At 32.8% G+C, this 15,977-nt stretch overlaps 1 protein-coding gene across 1 annotated transcript; it reads right to left on the bottom strand.

Annotated features, from left to right (window-relative positions):
- Positions 1-520: 520 nt before the first annotated feature.
- LOC143196015 (retinal homeobox protein Rx2) lies at positions 521-15,580 on the bottom strand. Its single transcript, XM_076403596.1, has 3 exons — positions 15,414-15,580; positions 12,976-13,184; positions 521-930 (listed from the first exon to the last, which is right to left on the bottom strand). Exons 1-3 carry the CDS (start codon positions 15,499-15,501, stop codon positions 583-585), a joined length of 645 nt encoding a protein of 214 aa, XP_076259711.1. The 5' UTR covers positions 15,502-15,580; the 3' UTR covers positions 521-582.
- Between the last annotated feature and the right edge of the window lie 397 nt (positions 15,581-15,977).

The raw sequence follows: 15,977 nt of genomic DNA, 5'->3' as shown, positions 1-15,977 counted from the left end.
TATAGAGGAGGTCGCGGGTTTGATTCCCGTCAGGGATAATATCTTTTTATTCTTCTAATTGAGTTAGAACATTTGTCAAATCACTTGTTGGGTAGCAGATCCCGGGGCCTGAAGCGTTCGTTATTTTCAATCATTCCTATTTTTTCTCATACGGGCTGCAACTTTACTTGGCCTACCCATTGTAATACTTAATAAAATAACTGCATATATTATTGAGTAAATATCTAACATTAAATAGAGAAAAACTAAATATTTTTAACAAAAAAATTGAACCGACTTCAAAAAATATCATCATTTACTTTTTATACAAATTTTATTTAGTTATTACAACGATTAATATGCACATATTTTATTTTAAAATGACATTTTTGTATTAAAAATCTAAAAGTGATTGATTTAATTTTTATTCCTTATTTATTTCATGAAGTGGGTTCAATTTTTTTGTCAAAAACATTTTATTTTTCGTCATTAAAACGCATCAATATTATTAAAATATGTATTTAACAAATTTTATCTACATTCTGTTTACAAAACAACAAAATAAAAAATCACTACATCCACTGTATACTATTCGTTGCATATTTATGGCGGCGGTTGAGGACTAATGTCGCCCAAACAGCCCCCGGTCAATTTCTCCTCGGCTGCTGTCTCTAGCTTGGACACGCTCTCCGCCAGGGCGAACCGAGTCATCAGGTATGCTTGTATATTGGGTACGGCTATGGGACTTGAAGTCCACGGGAATGTGATGGGGGCGTTGGCATAGATGGAGGGAAGCTGCAACCGGGGCCAGAATGAGTCGCCGATGGTGGGAATGACGTGCATTTGACAGTCGGCTACTGTTTGTTGATCAGGTTGAATTAGAGAGCTGACATCTCGACCCATTGACTTCTCTCGCTTGCGCCATTTTGCTCGTCGATTTTGAAACCAAACCTGTAATAAAATTAATGATTAATTAATGGTACGATATTTGCTAATTTGACGGTAATATACATATTCTAATCTAATTTATTAAATATTGTCAAATAAAATATATTTTGTTTTAATCATGATATTAGGGCTCATAATCCACGATATATTGGAGTTTTGTATTATTTATAATATACAGTGCTGTCTACAAAAAAAATGGAAATGCATCATTGCAACTCGTTGTTCAGTTAACCATAGTTTTTAATGTTCGAAGAATTTGTGCCATAATTAATAAGTTATTAAATTTAGTAAAAATGTGGGAGACATTGGTTGACAGTGAGATATAGAAGTCTCTCAGTTGGATCTATGGGAAAAAAATTAGTCAATTTACAGTGTCCAATCAGCAATCTGTTGATCTCTGTTTATATATATTTATTCTAAAGCTTGTTATCCTCCTCTAGTAAGTTCCACTCAAGCTGCACCAGACTCTCTACCAGATGTACCGGTTGATCTAAGATGCGTCTCTTAAATTTGCAAATGACCTAACATTTATTATACTGATATCAAATTTCAAAGCTAAACATTAATCAAAAGATAAATGAATAAATGGTCTCGCTAAAGGGACAACGAATAACTTTTGAGATGGCATTTATAAAATGCCTGAAATATGGGCAAGAGGTATAGAATCAAATGGCCAATACTTTGAATAATTCATTAATTTTAATACTACTTGTATGTGGTATCCAATCTAACTGTGTGGTATCCAATAATCTATAAATGGTATTAGATATCTGTAACATAATATATTTATAATAGCAGCTTTGGCTGAAAAGATAACCGAAGAGCATATATATAGAGCGTAGAGAATATCTATATACAAATAATTTTGAAAATATAACGCAGGTTCTAGAATGTTTACTGAACGGACTTCAACATTTACCAACCAACCATTTAAACTAAGTATGCAAAAAAAGTTTTGAATACTTGTTCAACAAAATTCAAGCATTCAATTTACATAACAAACCGGTTAAGCAAATACCAACAAAACGCCAAATAACAATTTAAAACCTGAAAACAACATGTTCTTCGTTTAATAAAATTTAGAAACATATGCATGATGGTTTATATTAGAAATAAAATGAAAATATTTATTTTACACAGTTATGTAATAAAAGCCTATCGCAGTACATTTTAATTACTCTTTATTTTCAATATATTTGGCGTACTTTTTAATTGTTTGCTTATATCTTCAAGCAAAATAATATACAAACTCTCTTAACTGTGTCAAGCTTATGAAAATCACTTGATTTCGAATTTTTACTAGATATTTCAGAGTTTCAACTTTAATAGAAGAATAATTTTGCCAGAAAAATTACAAAGAAAGTCATCTATTAGATCATTGATTAGTGTTTGATCATTATATGAAAACATTCAGAAGAAAATTGAAATTACATTTTCCCCAACCCAATTTATATCAATTTATTAAGTTCATTACTATATATAGACTTATTTAATTGAAAATTTAGATATCGTTAAATTTTAATTAATACTTTTACTCTCGCGCTAAGAGCAAGTTATTTTAATGTTTCACAAAACAATGGGAGAATTTATAGTTCAACATTTTTGTAATTCATTATATTATAAAACACTATTACATTATTTGCTTTGTTAGTAAACATTAAAATCTATTTCTCGAAATAGAATTGATTATTTAGGATTATATGTATTTAGAATTTAATAATTAATTTTGAGAATTAAATAAGATAAAAATTAAATTTTTGTTATGTACCAAAATAGCAATATAAGAATAAGTACACTAATATAAGGATATTTCAGAAAATGTGCATATTAGACATAAATAATCCACGATTACTGAAGGTAGATGTAAAAGTGAAGCGCTTTTAGAGCATGAACAAAATGACCTGAATACTATATACCTGGATACCATATTGATCCAGTATATTTAATAAAATGTTCTAGTACAATTACTGAATGTTTAGGAAATGAACAAGTTACTACAAGTTATGTAGCGATGACACTATTGGGGCTTAAATGTTAGATAATAACATTTCGCCTTTTCAAACCAACAAAAATCATAATTATTGAACAACATCGGAAATTCTGAAGTAGTCTGTATACAATATGCGTTGAACGGCCAAGACTAAGCCAAAACAAAAGTGAGAACAAATAGCGAATACTACAATATCTCAACGGTAATCACTAAATCTCAAACGTTGAACTTAAAACAACTATCAAATCCTGGTCCAAAAATGTTTTAGTAACTGAATTATAATGTCTTATAATTATTCTACTTTTAATTTTTCCTAATTGATTTTACGAACAACATCGTAAATTCATTAATGTTCTGAATTGAATTAGTTGTCAATTCGCATAAAGGGCAACTGTTGGGCAAATGGTGTTAACATAAAATCTGCACAGATCGGCCAACAACAAACCAAACTGAAAATAAGCAGCCTATACTACAAAATCTCAACGGTAGTCATTAAGCCTCAAACGTTAAACTTAAAACAGCTATCAAGTGCTGGTCCAAAATTGTTTCAGTAACTTATTTATAGAGTCTTATAATTATTCTTCTTCTTTTAATTTTTCCTAATTGTTTTTCTTTAGGATAACCATCAAATTTGAATGTTTTAACAAGCTCTATGCCTTACCTAGCATTAATGTAGAGTTATTTTCGCGCACTCAAACTTTTATTTTCGACGCTCCTCACATTTCCAGGTTGACTTTCAGAAACTTTCTATTCAAACTTTGATGGAATTTAATAACATTTTATTATATTCTAAATCTCGAGTTCAGTTTCAAAGGTTTAAAAAAGTTGTATATAAAATATAAGCTATTGATAAATATTGGAATACAGTTCCGGTGTTGCTAGCAATATCACAAGAGTATTGACGAGTCTTCCAAGTTTAGTTGATTCTTATTCTTCTTACATGGTTATGGAATTATATTTCAGCAGGGCGACTTTAAGAGTCTGTCTTGCTCCACATTATGTGCAAGCAAATGGTGGATTACCATTCAATAGTGGAATTGCAGCGGACTAACTTGGAGAGAGTATGTTAAAAGCGGTTAGTTTTTGGTGTGAAATGTTCAATGACTGTCATCAGGTCATAGGAGAAACGAGATTAGTGTAACTATTTCGCCATAACAGGGCAGATTTTATATCTCTATTCACAACCACTAATGTAACAATAACTTCTTCTTGCCTTTGGAGCAAAATATATTAAGTCATTTTTTTTTCATATCAGAACATATTTGTTATCGTAATTTTAAGTTAACTTTAATATGCATTACTAAGTCAATAAGTATGTGCATTAAAATATAATAAAGATAAATATTGAAAAATATTATTATTCGTTCTTGAATTTTTACAGTCTGATTGAATCCCTAGATCTCAAAAACGCCATGAAAAAAAAACCAATAAAGAGATCCAAAAAGATGAACACTACCTTCACAACTGAAAAACTCATATAAACCATTTAATTAAAATATAAATTGTTATAACATACTAATCACTGCATTTTACTCCATCTGAATTCGATCTGTTTCTGATCGATTGTGTTCTGATCACAAAATGATTATGCCTGAGAAAAAATGTGTTTTCAAAAACTTTCGTGGTAAATTGAAGCATTGACTTAGAAATAACTAACATGACTGATTATTGTAGATTTGCGTTAACTGAATAATGCACTCGCTTCAAGCACTGATTTTCTTTCGTTAAATCAGTAGACGGAGATACCAGAGTTGATTCGTTCTGTATTTATAATCTATTGGAAGGAACTCTTTAAGCACTTTTTCAACGATACAGCAACGATAGTGAGTATAAACCTTCAGAACTACACTATAGTCAAAACTTGCTTATATCGCAACTGGACATTAAAATATCAATTTTTCCAACCCACATCCTATATTTCAGTTCTTTTGTTATTGTGAAAAAAAATAATGAGAAGGAATTTCGCGTGTTGATAAAGTATTTCTTTTTGAAGGGAAAATACAGTTGAAGCAAAAACTTGGCTTGATGCCGAATTTCCGGACATTTTTCCAGGAAAATCAACCATCAAGGATTGGTATGCTAAGTTTAGACGTGGTGAAATGAGCACCAAAGACGGTGAACGCAGTGGACGCCCAAAAGAAGTTGTTACCGACGAAAACATTACAAAAATCCACAAAATTATTTTAAATGTAAATAAACCGTAAATTGAAATTGAATGAAATAGCAGACACTCTAAAGATATCAACTGAACGTGCACATCATATCATTCACGAATATTTGGGCATGAGAAAGCTTTGTGCAAAGTGGGTGCCGCGCGAGGTCACTTTTGACCAAAAAGAACGACGAGTTGATGACTCGGAACAGTGTTTGAAGATGATCAAGCTTAATAAACCCTAGTTTTTGCATCGATAAGTAACAATGGATGAAACATGGCTCCATTATTTCACTCCGAAGTCCAATCGACCGTCATCGAAGTGGACTGCATACGATGTACCCGCTCCAAAGCGAGGGAAAACGCAACAGTCGGCTGGCAAGATAATGGCGTCTGTATTTTGGGATACGCATGGAATAATTTTCATTGACTACATTGAAAAAGGAAGGACCATCAACAGTGACTATTACATAGCGTTATTGGACCGTTTGAAGGACGAAATCGCCGAAAAACCGCCGCATTTGAAGAAAAACAAAGTGCTGCTTCAACAAGACAATGCATCGTGTCATAGGTCAGTGAAAACGATGGCAAAAGTCCATGAACTGGGCTTAGAATTGCTTCATCATCCACTGTATTCTCCAGATCTGGCCCCCAGCGACTATTTCCTGTTCTCATATCTCAAAACAATGCTCGTTGGGAAGAAATTTTCGTTGAATGAAGAGGTGATCCCCGAAACTGAGGCATTTTTGAAGCAAAGGACAAATCATACTACAAAAATGGTAACAAAAAGTTGGAGAGTCGTGTATCGTGTAAAGTGGATCACACTTGAAGGGAATTATGCTGAATAAAAAAACTAATTTTGTCAAAAAATGGGTTTTACTATGGTAGGCCCGGGACTTTTTAATTGACCTGTTCAATCTTTCAGAAACTTGATAATAGTGAAGCTGTTCTGTTATATCTCAATTGTCTGTTTTAGAGCTATAATAGAGCCGAATATAATAGATAATAGAGAGAAAAATGCAAGATGGCTTAGATGACCAAAAAAATTCGAAGAAAATTAATTTCAAGTCTTATTGGAGGAAAACCGAGCCCAAACTATTAACGAACTTCCAGACAACTTAGCATTTGGTAAGTTTTCAAACCTTAACATGCGATGCAAAGTATCACATAAAAGGATGTTCAGCGGCAGCTCAACGTATTTATCAGACATAGCGCCGTTTGATTGCCATTACTTTGTGCATTAGTTAGAAATACTGAAGCAATGCGAAAATGATTCAATATTTGGATCGCTGTAAGATGATGAAATATATGTTGTACCAATGGAAGTAGTAGCAGTGAACTTACGTCATCAAGATGTATAATGTATTGCCTATTGCAGTGTGTAAATTCGGTTTAAAACCAGACAATATTGACCTTTTCATTTTGTTTCAATTAAAAAGAGACACAATGCTGTCTGATAAACTGGAACATGTAATCAAGCTAAAATGTTCGCAATAATTGAAGCCTTAAGCCTCATAATATTACTTAGCAGCCAAGCTAAAACATAACTTATGTGCTATGACTAGCGAAACTCGGTTGAGCTATTGATAATGTATTTTCCTGATATCCGCTAGTGGTGGAGATCCTTAAATTGTGCGGTTAGGCTATAGCTCGATGAAACACCATCTTCGTTTAGATCACCAGCTACAAGGGCATACGTCGCCAAAAAGTATTAAATGGCCAACAAATTGTAAATATTTTATATTATAAGAATATTTACCCAGTTATAGGTGGTAGAGTAGATTGCCTAGATAAATTTGAGTGATCATGTTGGAAGAGAAAAACAACCTTTAGTCCATTAAAAAGGACTTCTTTTCCCCTACCATCTCTTTAAATAATAGAGATTTGCAAGTTAAATTAAACAGGCTACTGATGGTCACTGTCAATTCACCCATTCATTCCTAACGAATCGAACTAATAATGTTCCAATTATGAGGAACCAATATTAGTCTTATCATCATCATTGAAATATAAATTCTTGCCTCAGAACCTGCTCAAATTGTTTGATTTCCTCAAAGAAATCGCTCTTCATTTTAAAGTCTAATTTTAACCTGTACATTTTAGGATGACTTTTATCTATAAAACATGTTATTATTGAATTATTTGTCCAGATATTTGTCTTCTCTCGATGTTCGTTGTGTAGGTTGCTTGTTGACCTGTATAATATTTTTTTGTAACTCTAAATATTGTAACTGTTGATTGGCTTATTGTTTTACAATTTCTTAGGGTATTTACCTGGGTTGTTAATAATTTTTAGCCTGTGTTGATAGTATATAAGAAATGCTAAATCGTTGGGGAAACGCCAGAATATTTTATTTATATTAGAATGTAAAATAACAAAGTTAAATGTGGCAATATTACACTGTCCTAATGTCATAAATTGAGATGACGTGAGTTCATTGATACTTTGGATAGACTATATATTCTCTTTCTCTCTTCTAAAAGGAACAGACCAATTAATAAAACAATTATCTCCGCTTAGCGCCGATTTTAAATCGCTTCGCTCGTCGTAACTAATTCTCCCCCTGTGTCGCTCTTCGACGTATATCGGAAGCGCACAGAAGAATACCACACTCCCACGACAATAAAACCATCCAAAAGAAAAAAACCCGCCATCTGCGGCGGCGGCAACTCAAATCGCTTCTGAAAAGGGGCAATTACGCAAAGAGAGAGGGTAACTTCTACCTCGTCGGCGCCCCCCTTCTTCGCCTCCTCCATCCGACTCCTCGCCATCACCCGTCCGGCTTTCCTCCCGACGGATCTCCATCAGCGTGTGCGCGCGACATCGACATCAGAGCAAAATCCAGGCTAGTTCCGATTACCTTCATTGTGCGCGAACAATGGGCAATCGGCCGCGCCACTTAAACGGCAACAAGACTGGATTAATTGTCCAAATTGTTACCAATTAAGCCCGAGTTAATATCGATCATTAAGCAGGCATTAGCTGTACGAAGCGCCTAATCGTGTAGCGATCACCATTGAGGGTCCGACGAACGGCCAGGACGGATGAGGGGCATTATCGGAGATATTAAAATGGGCTTTGAATCGATGTACACGTCCGATTTATTATGTTTCGATCTTTTAACGATACTAATCTGCTACAAATGGAAGAGGCAGTGGAGCTGGTGTATTCCTCTAGCTAAATTAAATGAAATGACCCGTAAAGAATATGTCTTTCAATGGACATTCAATTAGTTGATAGTGATTGCATTATAATCTTGTGATAGGAAAATGCGTAAAAAGTTGAGTGGATTTCTGAAACTATCTATTTTGTTAATTATGAGAATTATGTATTTAATGCCAATGAGTTTAAAAAAATTCGTAGGGTATAGAAAATAGCACGATCAAACAAAATTAGGCAGATAGGACGATTGTAAATTGATATTCGTATGAATTTATGAGTGGCGTTTTATTTTGATAAATAAAAGTAAATAAATAAAATGTTAGTTATATTTCGTTAAATAATATATTACGTATAAAATGTTATTTAGTTATAAAATAAAAAAATAATATAACCTTAAATTCACCAAAAAGAAACCGTTTTTATACGAAACCGGTAATATGTAAAACGGTATCTAATAACGAAATGTATAAAAACAGTAAGTAGTTTTTTCAGTCGAAACATAATCTAATATAATTATTTCTGGGAATAAAGGAATTATTCTGAAAAGTATCCATAAACAGCTGAAGGATATGCAGCTATCTGAGGGATGTAGAACATCACTTCATGCACTGTTGGTTAATATAGGATTGGTGTAAAGGTGTGTAATTGTGTTAGTGGTGTAAAGATAACCCATAAAGAGGTTTAATGGACCTTGCAGCCTTTGCTTTTAAAAGAATACAATTTTTAAAAACATATAACAAAATCAAGGAAGAATTATTATATCAATTTGTATATTTAGATCACACATTAATATTTCACATGGTACATTAGGTGACTCATGGCAAGATGATAATAAATATAGTGTAAAGACAAGAAACGTTTATTGTAATAGACATTCCAGTCGAGAAGGATATTCTAACCAAAATTGTCTGGATTTCTGTAGAGAAGCATGGTCCACAATAACACAAAATAAAACTATGAATGTTGGTTTATAATTCAACTCTGACAATTACCAAGACAGGATGATGAAAGGAAAAACAACTATAGGTCAGTATATAATTAATATGTTTTAACTGTAGGAAATTATAATATAGAGTATAAATGCTTTATTTACATATATTTTATTGTTTAGAATATAAATGAAAGTTTGGTTAAAATGTATGAGTAGAGAAATAATAAAGTTTTGCAGATAAAACAAATATATTAAGGAGAATGCAGTGATTGATAAAGTTTTATCAAGAAAGATATATACAGGAAATAATAGAACAATAAGGAGATATAAGGTAATATCAAAATGACTTGATAAGGAAACATTGCATCGAAGGAAACAAGAACTAAGCGTAAAAGATAGATATGCTGTCTAATAAAGGCAAAATACATTACTCAGATACACAATTGTTAATTAGGTGGATTAGACCTTCGGGGAATCCCATTGAATAAAAAAACGCGCCTAGAACTCTACGTATACTATGTGTGGAAAAAGTTCAATGTAAATAGCATAAAACAACTCTAACCTATAAATTATTGTGGGTGTATAGTTAATTGTAGTTTTAATGTTAAAATAAATTATATTAGATAACATTTTTGATTAATTATTTTATTTAGATTAGAATTTTGTTATATGTCAAAGTCAAAATGCACTAAATGAAGTCGGTTCACTGGTGTTTTGAATAACCTATATAATGAAAAACATTAAAATGTTTCAATTAATTGGTATTTTTTAACAAGACTATTTTTATTTGTATTGCCAATGATTCCCGAATGTGTTAGAGCTAGGAGTGTTAATAGAAAACTAGTTCTCACTTCGTCAATGGAGAACTTCTCCGATAGCTCTCGTAGCGAACTGCCGTTGGAGCCCTTTTATTTATTTATTTTTGCTAATTCACTTTGCGCACATGTGACGATTTCAGTTAGATTTTTTGCGAATTAATGAAAAATTAAATGAAAATGAAAAATTAAATTAAAATTAACTAAATGATGATTTTTTGGGTGTGTTTCGATAGGGCTCTTCAATAGGGTTTCAGGATCTTTTATTATTTTAAACATTTTTAGATTAGTACTTGTTTTATTGTCAAAATAAATTATACCATCGCTAGCTTCGTTGGCTCAGTGGTCAAAGCGAGAGGACGGTCCTCCTATTATGGCGATAGATGCGGGTTCGAATCCTGCTGGAAATATCCTTATAGACAACGGTGGATGATCCGACAAATAACAACCATCCCAGTATTTCTTCTGGGTCTCTAAATAAGTTACTGGCCAGTCGGTAGGCTTAATGACGACGACCGTGGTTCGGAGCCCACGTTAAACAGTAGATGCAGTCCAGATAAACCCTCGTTGGTAAAAAGAAGACTTTTAAAATATACAAGAAAAATAGGTCACCAAAAAATCGAAAAGAACAAGGTCTGTTGAATCCGCTTGTTTAAATATAAATAGGAAAGAAAATTCTAATTTGATAATGATAATGATACAAACTTCCATACTCCAAATAAGAATTGTTACTAATTTATTTCAAGAATATTACATTAGATTCAAACTTATGTTGTCATTAGTCATAACATATGATAATTACTCGATATTGTTAAAGCATAGGTGATTTTATATTCCTTCTTATTTTTTTCATAATTATTATTTGGCGATATCTACTCAATATTTGTAGGTATTGATATAGGGTACTTTGAAAAAAATATAATTTTTTATGGCCTACTCTTTAAGCGCAATGAATGCGATAAGAGCGGAGTCGAGAGTGCCAAGCATACATATTACTTAAAATGACAAACCCTGAACTAATTGAATTATTGGAATTAACATTAGAGAATCGAAAATCGGAACCTTTAATTAGGCAGCTCGTTATTGTACACCTACCTCTACAAAATGTCAATGGATTCTTAAAGATTAGTGGATTATCAACCTTCAATAATTCATTTCATCGTCATCAATTCATTGCCGGCGCTTGGGGAGAATATCTATTTTTTAATCAATATGCTGATTTTAGTGCCTGCATTCGGACAATACTGTTACAATGAGAAGTCATCCACGTTCTTCTTTAAGCTACTCATTGGTTCCACCATTTAAAGGATCAATTTAGTCGCCGAAGTAAGTGAAGAATTCGTTTTTCATTCGGCAATCATATCCAAGCCATTGCATTCTATATCTCTAGATTTATTCCTAAAATGCACCCTGATTCTCACATCTTAATTGAATGGCTTCAGTTCTAACACGATCTCGGAGAAATACATGTAGAATATTGCCTTAAGCATCGCATTTTAAATATTTCAAGCTAATATATGTCACTCTAACATATAACAGTACTAAAGTCTTGGAGCCATACAAAAAGATTGGGAGCGTGGAAGATTTTAGCCTTTATCATAATATTTCCTCTCTTCTATACGCATCATTTTAGAGAAGTGAAATCCCCTACAGGTGGTCCAAATCGGCTAATTGTCCAATTTACATCTATTAATATTTCATCCGTAGAGGCCAGTTTCTTCTCCTGATCACAAGTACCTGAACGTTTTCACTTCTCACATAGATTTGACAAATGCTTTCGTACTTATACGTTACCAGTGAGACAATCGTAAGGCGCCTGAAGAAGCTTAATATCTTTTAGGGGTTTAAAACACATGTTCTGATTCCAAAGCTGCCCAAAGTGAGGGCTAGTAAATGCAGTGAAAAGCAGAACGAAAATTAATGAAAATAACATTCGCACCGTTCCATTGCATCCACATCTAATACGTTTCACTATAAACTGGCTTTTATGAATCTTTGAAGTCGCATTTGTATAATGTTCATCAGTATTTTTCCGATAATTGAGAGAATAGTTAATTTCACTATCTTCACTTCAAGGTATAGATTCATGAATTCATACATTTTTGACGTCAGTTGTATTTTTCATCCAACATCATTAATTAACCGTAAAATTGTATATAGAAATTTCCAGCATTGCCCCTTCTAAGATGGGTTTTATGGAAACATGACAAATTTGTTTCAAGAATCGCCTCTACAATATATTTCTAGTCTAATAATACTAAATTTAATAGGTGTTTTCAAGTGTTTTAGTTTTCGTGTAAATTGTTTGTCCCATTTTACAAATCGTATAGAGTTCACCAGGTACCCTAGTTGAATATCTATTCGGATGCTGAGATTTTAAAATTTTGGTGACAAATCTATTGCAACACACTTCTAATCATTTGCCTGAACTATATTATAAAATATGTTGCTATAGCCAGCAAAATGTAGGCTTATAAAAGAGTGATTATATCATATTTGACACGATATGTGTTGTTGATGGCTTACTAGAACATGTTCAATTGATGTTGATGCCAGAACCAGTTAATTCGACGAAGAGGCGGCTTAAGATCAATTAAAGTGACAACTCCGTGCAGGCTCTACTACCTTATTCGATTATTGCAAACGTATTTGTATGATATCTAGAACAATGTTTCTATTAAGAATTTAATTTAATGTCAACTTAATACAAACCATCAAATGGTTCAGCTCGGCAGAATTATTATTTAATATTATTAATAATAATACTGGACCATTCGGGTATATGTCTATGTATAATGTCTATGTCTATAAACTATGTATAATGGCTTATATGTATTTTTCAAAAAAAAAATGATTCCATTATTTCCTCACGCCCATATTCATCACATTTAAATATTGACTCGCTCTTATTGTAACTAATTAAGAATAATATTTCAGTTCAATTATTATTTAACTTAATGAGCTCTTGTTGGCAATTATTTATAATCATATACCTACTTGAACTCTAGCTTCTGTTAAGTCTAGCCTCATAGCTAGTTCTTCTCTAGTAAAAACATCAGGGTATTGTGTCTTCTCGAAAGCTGACTCCAATATATGTAATTGGTACGTAGTGAACGTCGTCCTGGATCTTCGAACTTTTCTTGGCCGGTGATCATCCAAATCGTCTAAAGTATCACTGGATGCAGCAGTTCTATCATGTTTTGAATCTGAAATTGATAATTAAATTAAAATTACGGACCACCGTAATACCCTAATATTTAAATATATAAGAAAATTTAGCATTGTATATTTATATATTTGGGAATAAAGTTATAAAAAATGTTATTCCATATAATCATTCGATTTTATTGAATCACTACAAAACGCTGGTCTGGAATTTCATCCATAGTGACATAAAAAGCAAATATTTAATTATCACTGATATAAATCATAAGAAATATTTTCACAGAAATAGTAACACTTAAAGAAACTAATATATATAAATTTGATAGTCAAAAAATGTTCAATTCAGATTAATTATTAAAATTATTAGTATTATCATATTAATTGTATATTAAATTGTGATATTATTATAATAGTAGGCTGGGCGAAAGAGAGAGAGAGATGCAGTGTAAGTTGAAAAAGATGTAAACAATGGAAAAACATAAAATGATTAGCAATCAATATAGAAATACAATTTTTACATATAGCCAAAGTGACAAAAGCAAATGTCGTAAAATTGGACTATTTTTTGAACAAATGTTTGACTTTGAATACATTTTTAGGACGAAACCTCGTCACTGTCATTTATAAGAGGGAAGCAATTGAGTTGATGGAACTAATTGGAAGGAATAGATAGCGATAGGTAATGGAATAAAAGAGAAAGAAGATTAAGACCAACCCGACATAAAAATTCTCTAAATAGAAAGATAAAGATATGAAGTGGTAAGAAAAAATTAATCAAGATCATTGATCAGAAACAGAAAGTATAGCCAGTGTATTGTGCAGTTTGTTGTAAATAAACCTGCTTTCATATACGTAACATATTATGACAGTCTGTACTTTTATTTTATTCAAATTTTAAATATATAATACATTTAATTTCAAGAATTTTTAAATATGTGGTAATACATATTCACCAAATAAAAAAAATAGTATATAAAAAAATATGATGAAACTTAAAAAGGGTTTAAATCAAATTCACATACAAACTAAAACACATTATTATTTAATTATGGACTATCAAATATAACAATCAACACCTTTTTCGAGTGAACATAATTCTTGACGTAAATACAGATACAGTTTTTAATCGTGTAATATCTCGTTAGCTATTACAGGATTTCGTCCGAAACAAGAGATGTAACATACCTCATATAGCATTCATAGATTTATAAAATATGTATTAGGCATTCTTAAAATTTATTATTTTCAAATAAAATGTAAATTTATATGTCACTGTTGCTAAAAGTTAGGTTTCTCAGTTAAAAAACACATATATTTGATTCGCATAAGCCATTATATTAAAATTATAACTAAATAATAATATGAAATAGGACCAAGTAAAATAAGATTCATAAAGCACAATAATATGAGCCGGCGCAATGGTAAAGGCGACAGGACGGTCCACCTACTGCTGAGGCATGGTCGTAAATTTATGTTTGTAATTGTTTAATACTTGTGACTATCCTAGGCAAGAGTGCAAAATCCGACAAGAAAAATGATCACAGTCACGCCAGTAACCAGGCTGGGCAAGGCCGGATATCTTCTGGATTGATTTCTAAGTTGGTCACTTGCCAGTCCGTAGACTTAATGCCGGGGACCATGGTTCGGAGCCCATGTTAAAGTGTAAGTCCACACCAGATAGACCACTAATTGGTCAAAGGAGACTTTAAAATATAGAAAAATACTATGAGGAATATTTTATGTCATATTTTCTCAAGGCATTATTTCATAATATTATGTTACAAAACACCACTTTTACATGCCCTAATCATTAATATTGATTAATCATATAACAATTTGGTTGTATCAAAGTCACTTTATTACTAATAGTACTACTATAGTTTGGTCAGAAACATAGAGAGTTGCAACATAGGAAAATGTAAATATGATATTAAAATATGTGTCATTCACTAAAGCTATTTTGATCTAGCTGATATTTTACTCTAATAACAACTTAAACAGATTTCAACGATTATTTTGACTACGTAGTCCTTCCGCGCGTTACTCAATGCTCCATGGTTTATGAGGAACATGAACACACGCATCACCCCTTTCGTGAAAAAAAATCTTCTCACCTTACAACAACAGCAATCCTAGCCATATACCCGGGTCTTTGTCACCCGCAAAATCCTAATTCCTTAATCAACAAAAGACCACTTGGTACTAGCTGAACAAAATTGTTTACACAAAAAAAAACTACGTAGTCGCTATTAGTTATTAAAAGTACGTACCTTCGCTACTCGAAGAAGTGTTAAATCCCAAAATTTGATCGATACTATATACAGCGCGCGTCTTACTCTCCTGCACTGACTTCGACATGTCTCCTGCGACCTAGAGAACAACTACCCTCAGAACAAGCCAAAGTGAATGCCAACCAACAACAAGCGCCAACCCCAGATCTCGGCACACTGAATCCCGGTCTCCTTCGTCTCGTCGACGCCACCGAATATTCGGAGCGACGCCCACTCGCTCACGCCCACCTATCGGGTGGCTTGGAGTTGGCACGCACGCGCCCCCTAGCTCAAGCCACGCCACACGTACTCATTGATAGTTGGGGGAGGGTGGTGCGGCTTGCGCCAGTTAATGAAATTGATTAGTCCAGTTTATTAAAAGGAGATTAGTCGAATTTTTCAGGTGTTCCAGCCGGTACGAGGGAGGAACGGAGTGGTGAGGGAGGCTTGAAGAGTACGGCGTGGATTAGTTAGCGTAGAGGCGACGTGAGGGGGATATTTATGAAATGTAATTATAACGATAAGGAGTAATTCATGTGCGAATTTTGTATAGATAATGGCAAT

This window comes from Rhynchophorus ferrugineus, unplaced genomic scaffold (genome assembly GCF_030347505.1).
Source record: "Rhynchophorus ferrugineus isolate W39M unplaced genomic scaffold, kcgeb_rfMv2 rfM4, whole genome shotgun sequence".
NCBI classification, from domain to species: Eukaryota; Metazoa; Arthropoda; class Insecta; order Coleoptera; family Curculionidae; genus Rhynchophorus; species Rhynchophorus ferrugineus.
Note: the sequence above shows the minus strand (reverse complement) of the source record. Positions and strands in the feature narration are given on the sequence as shown.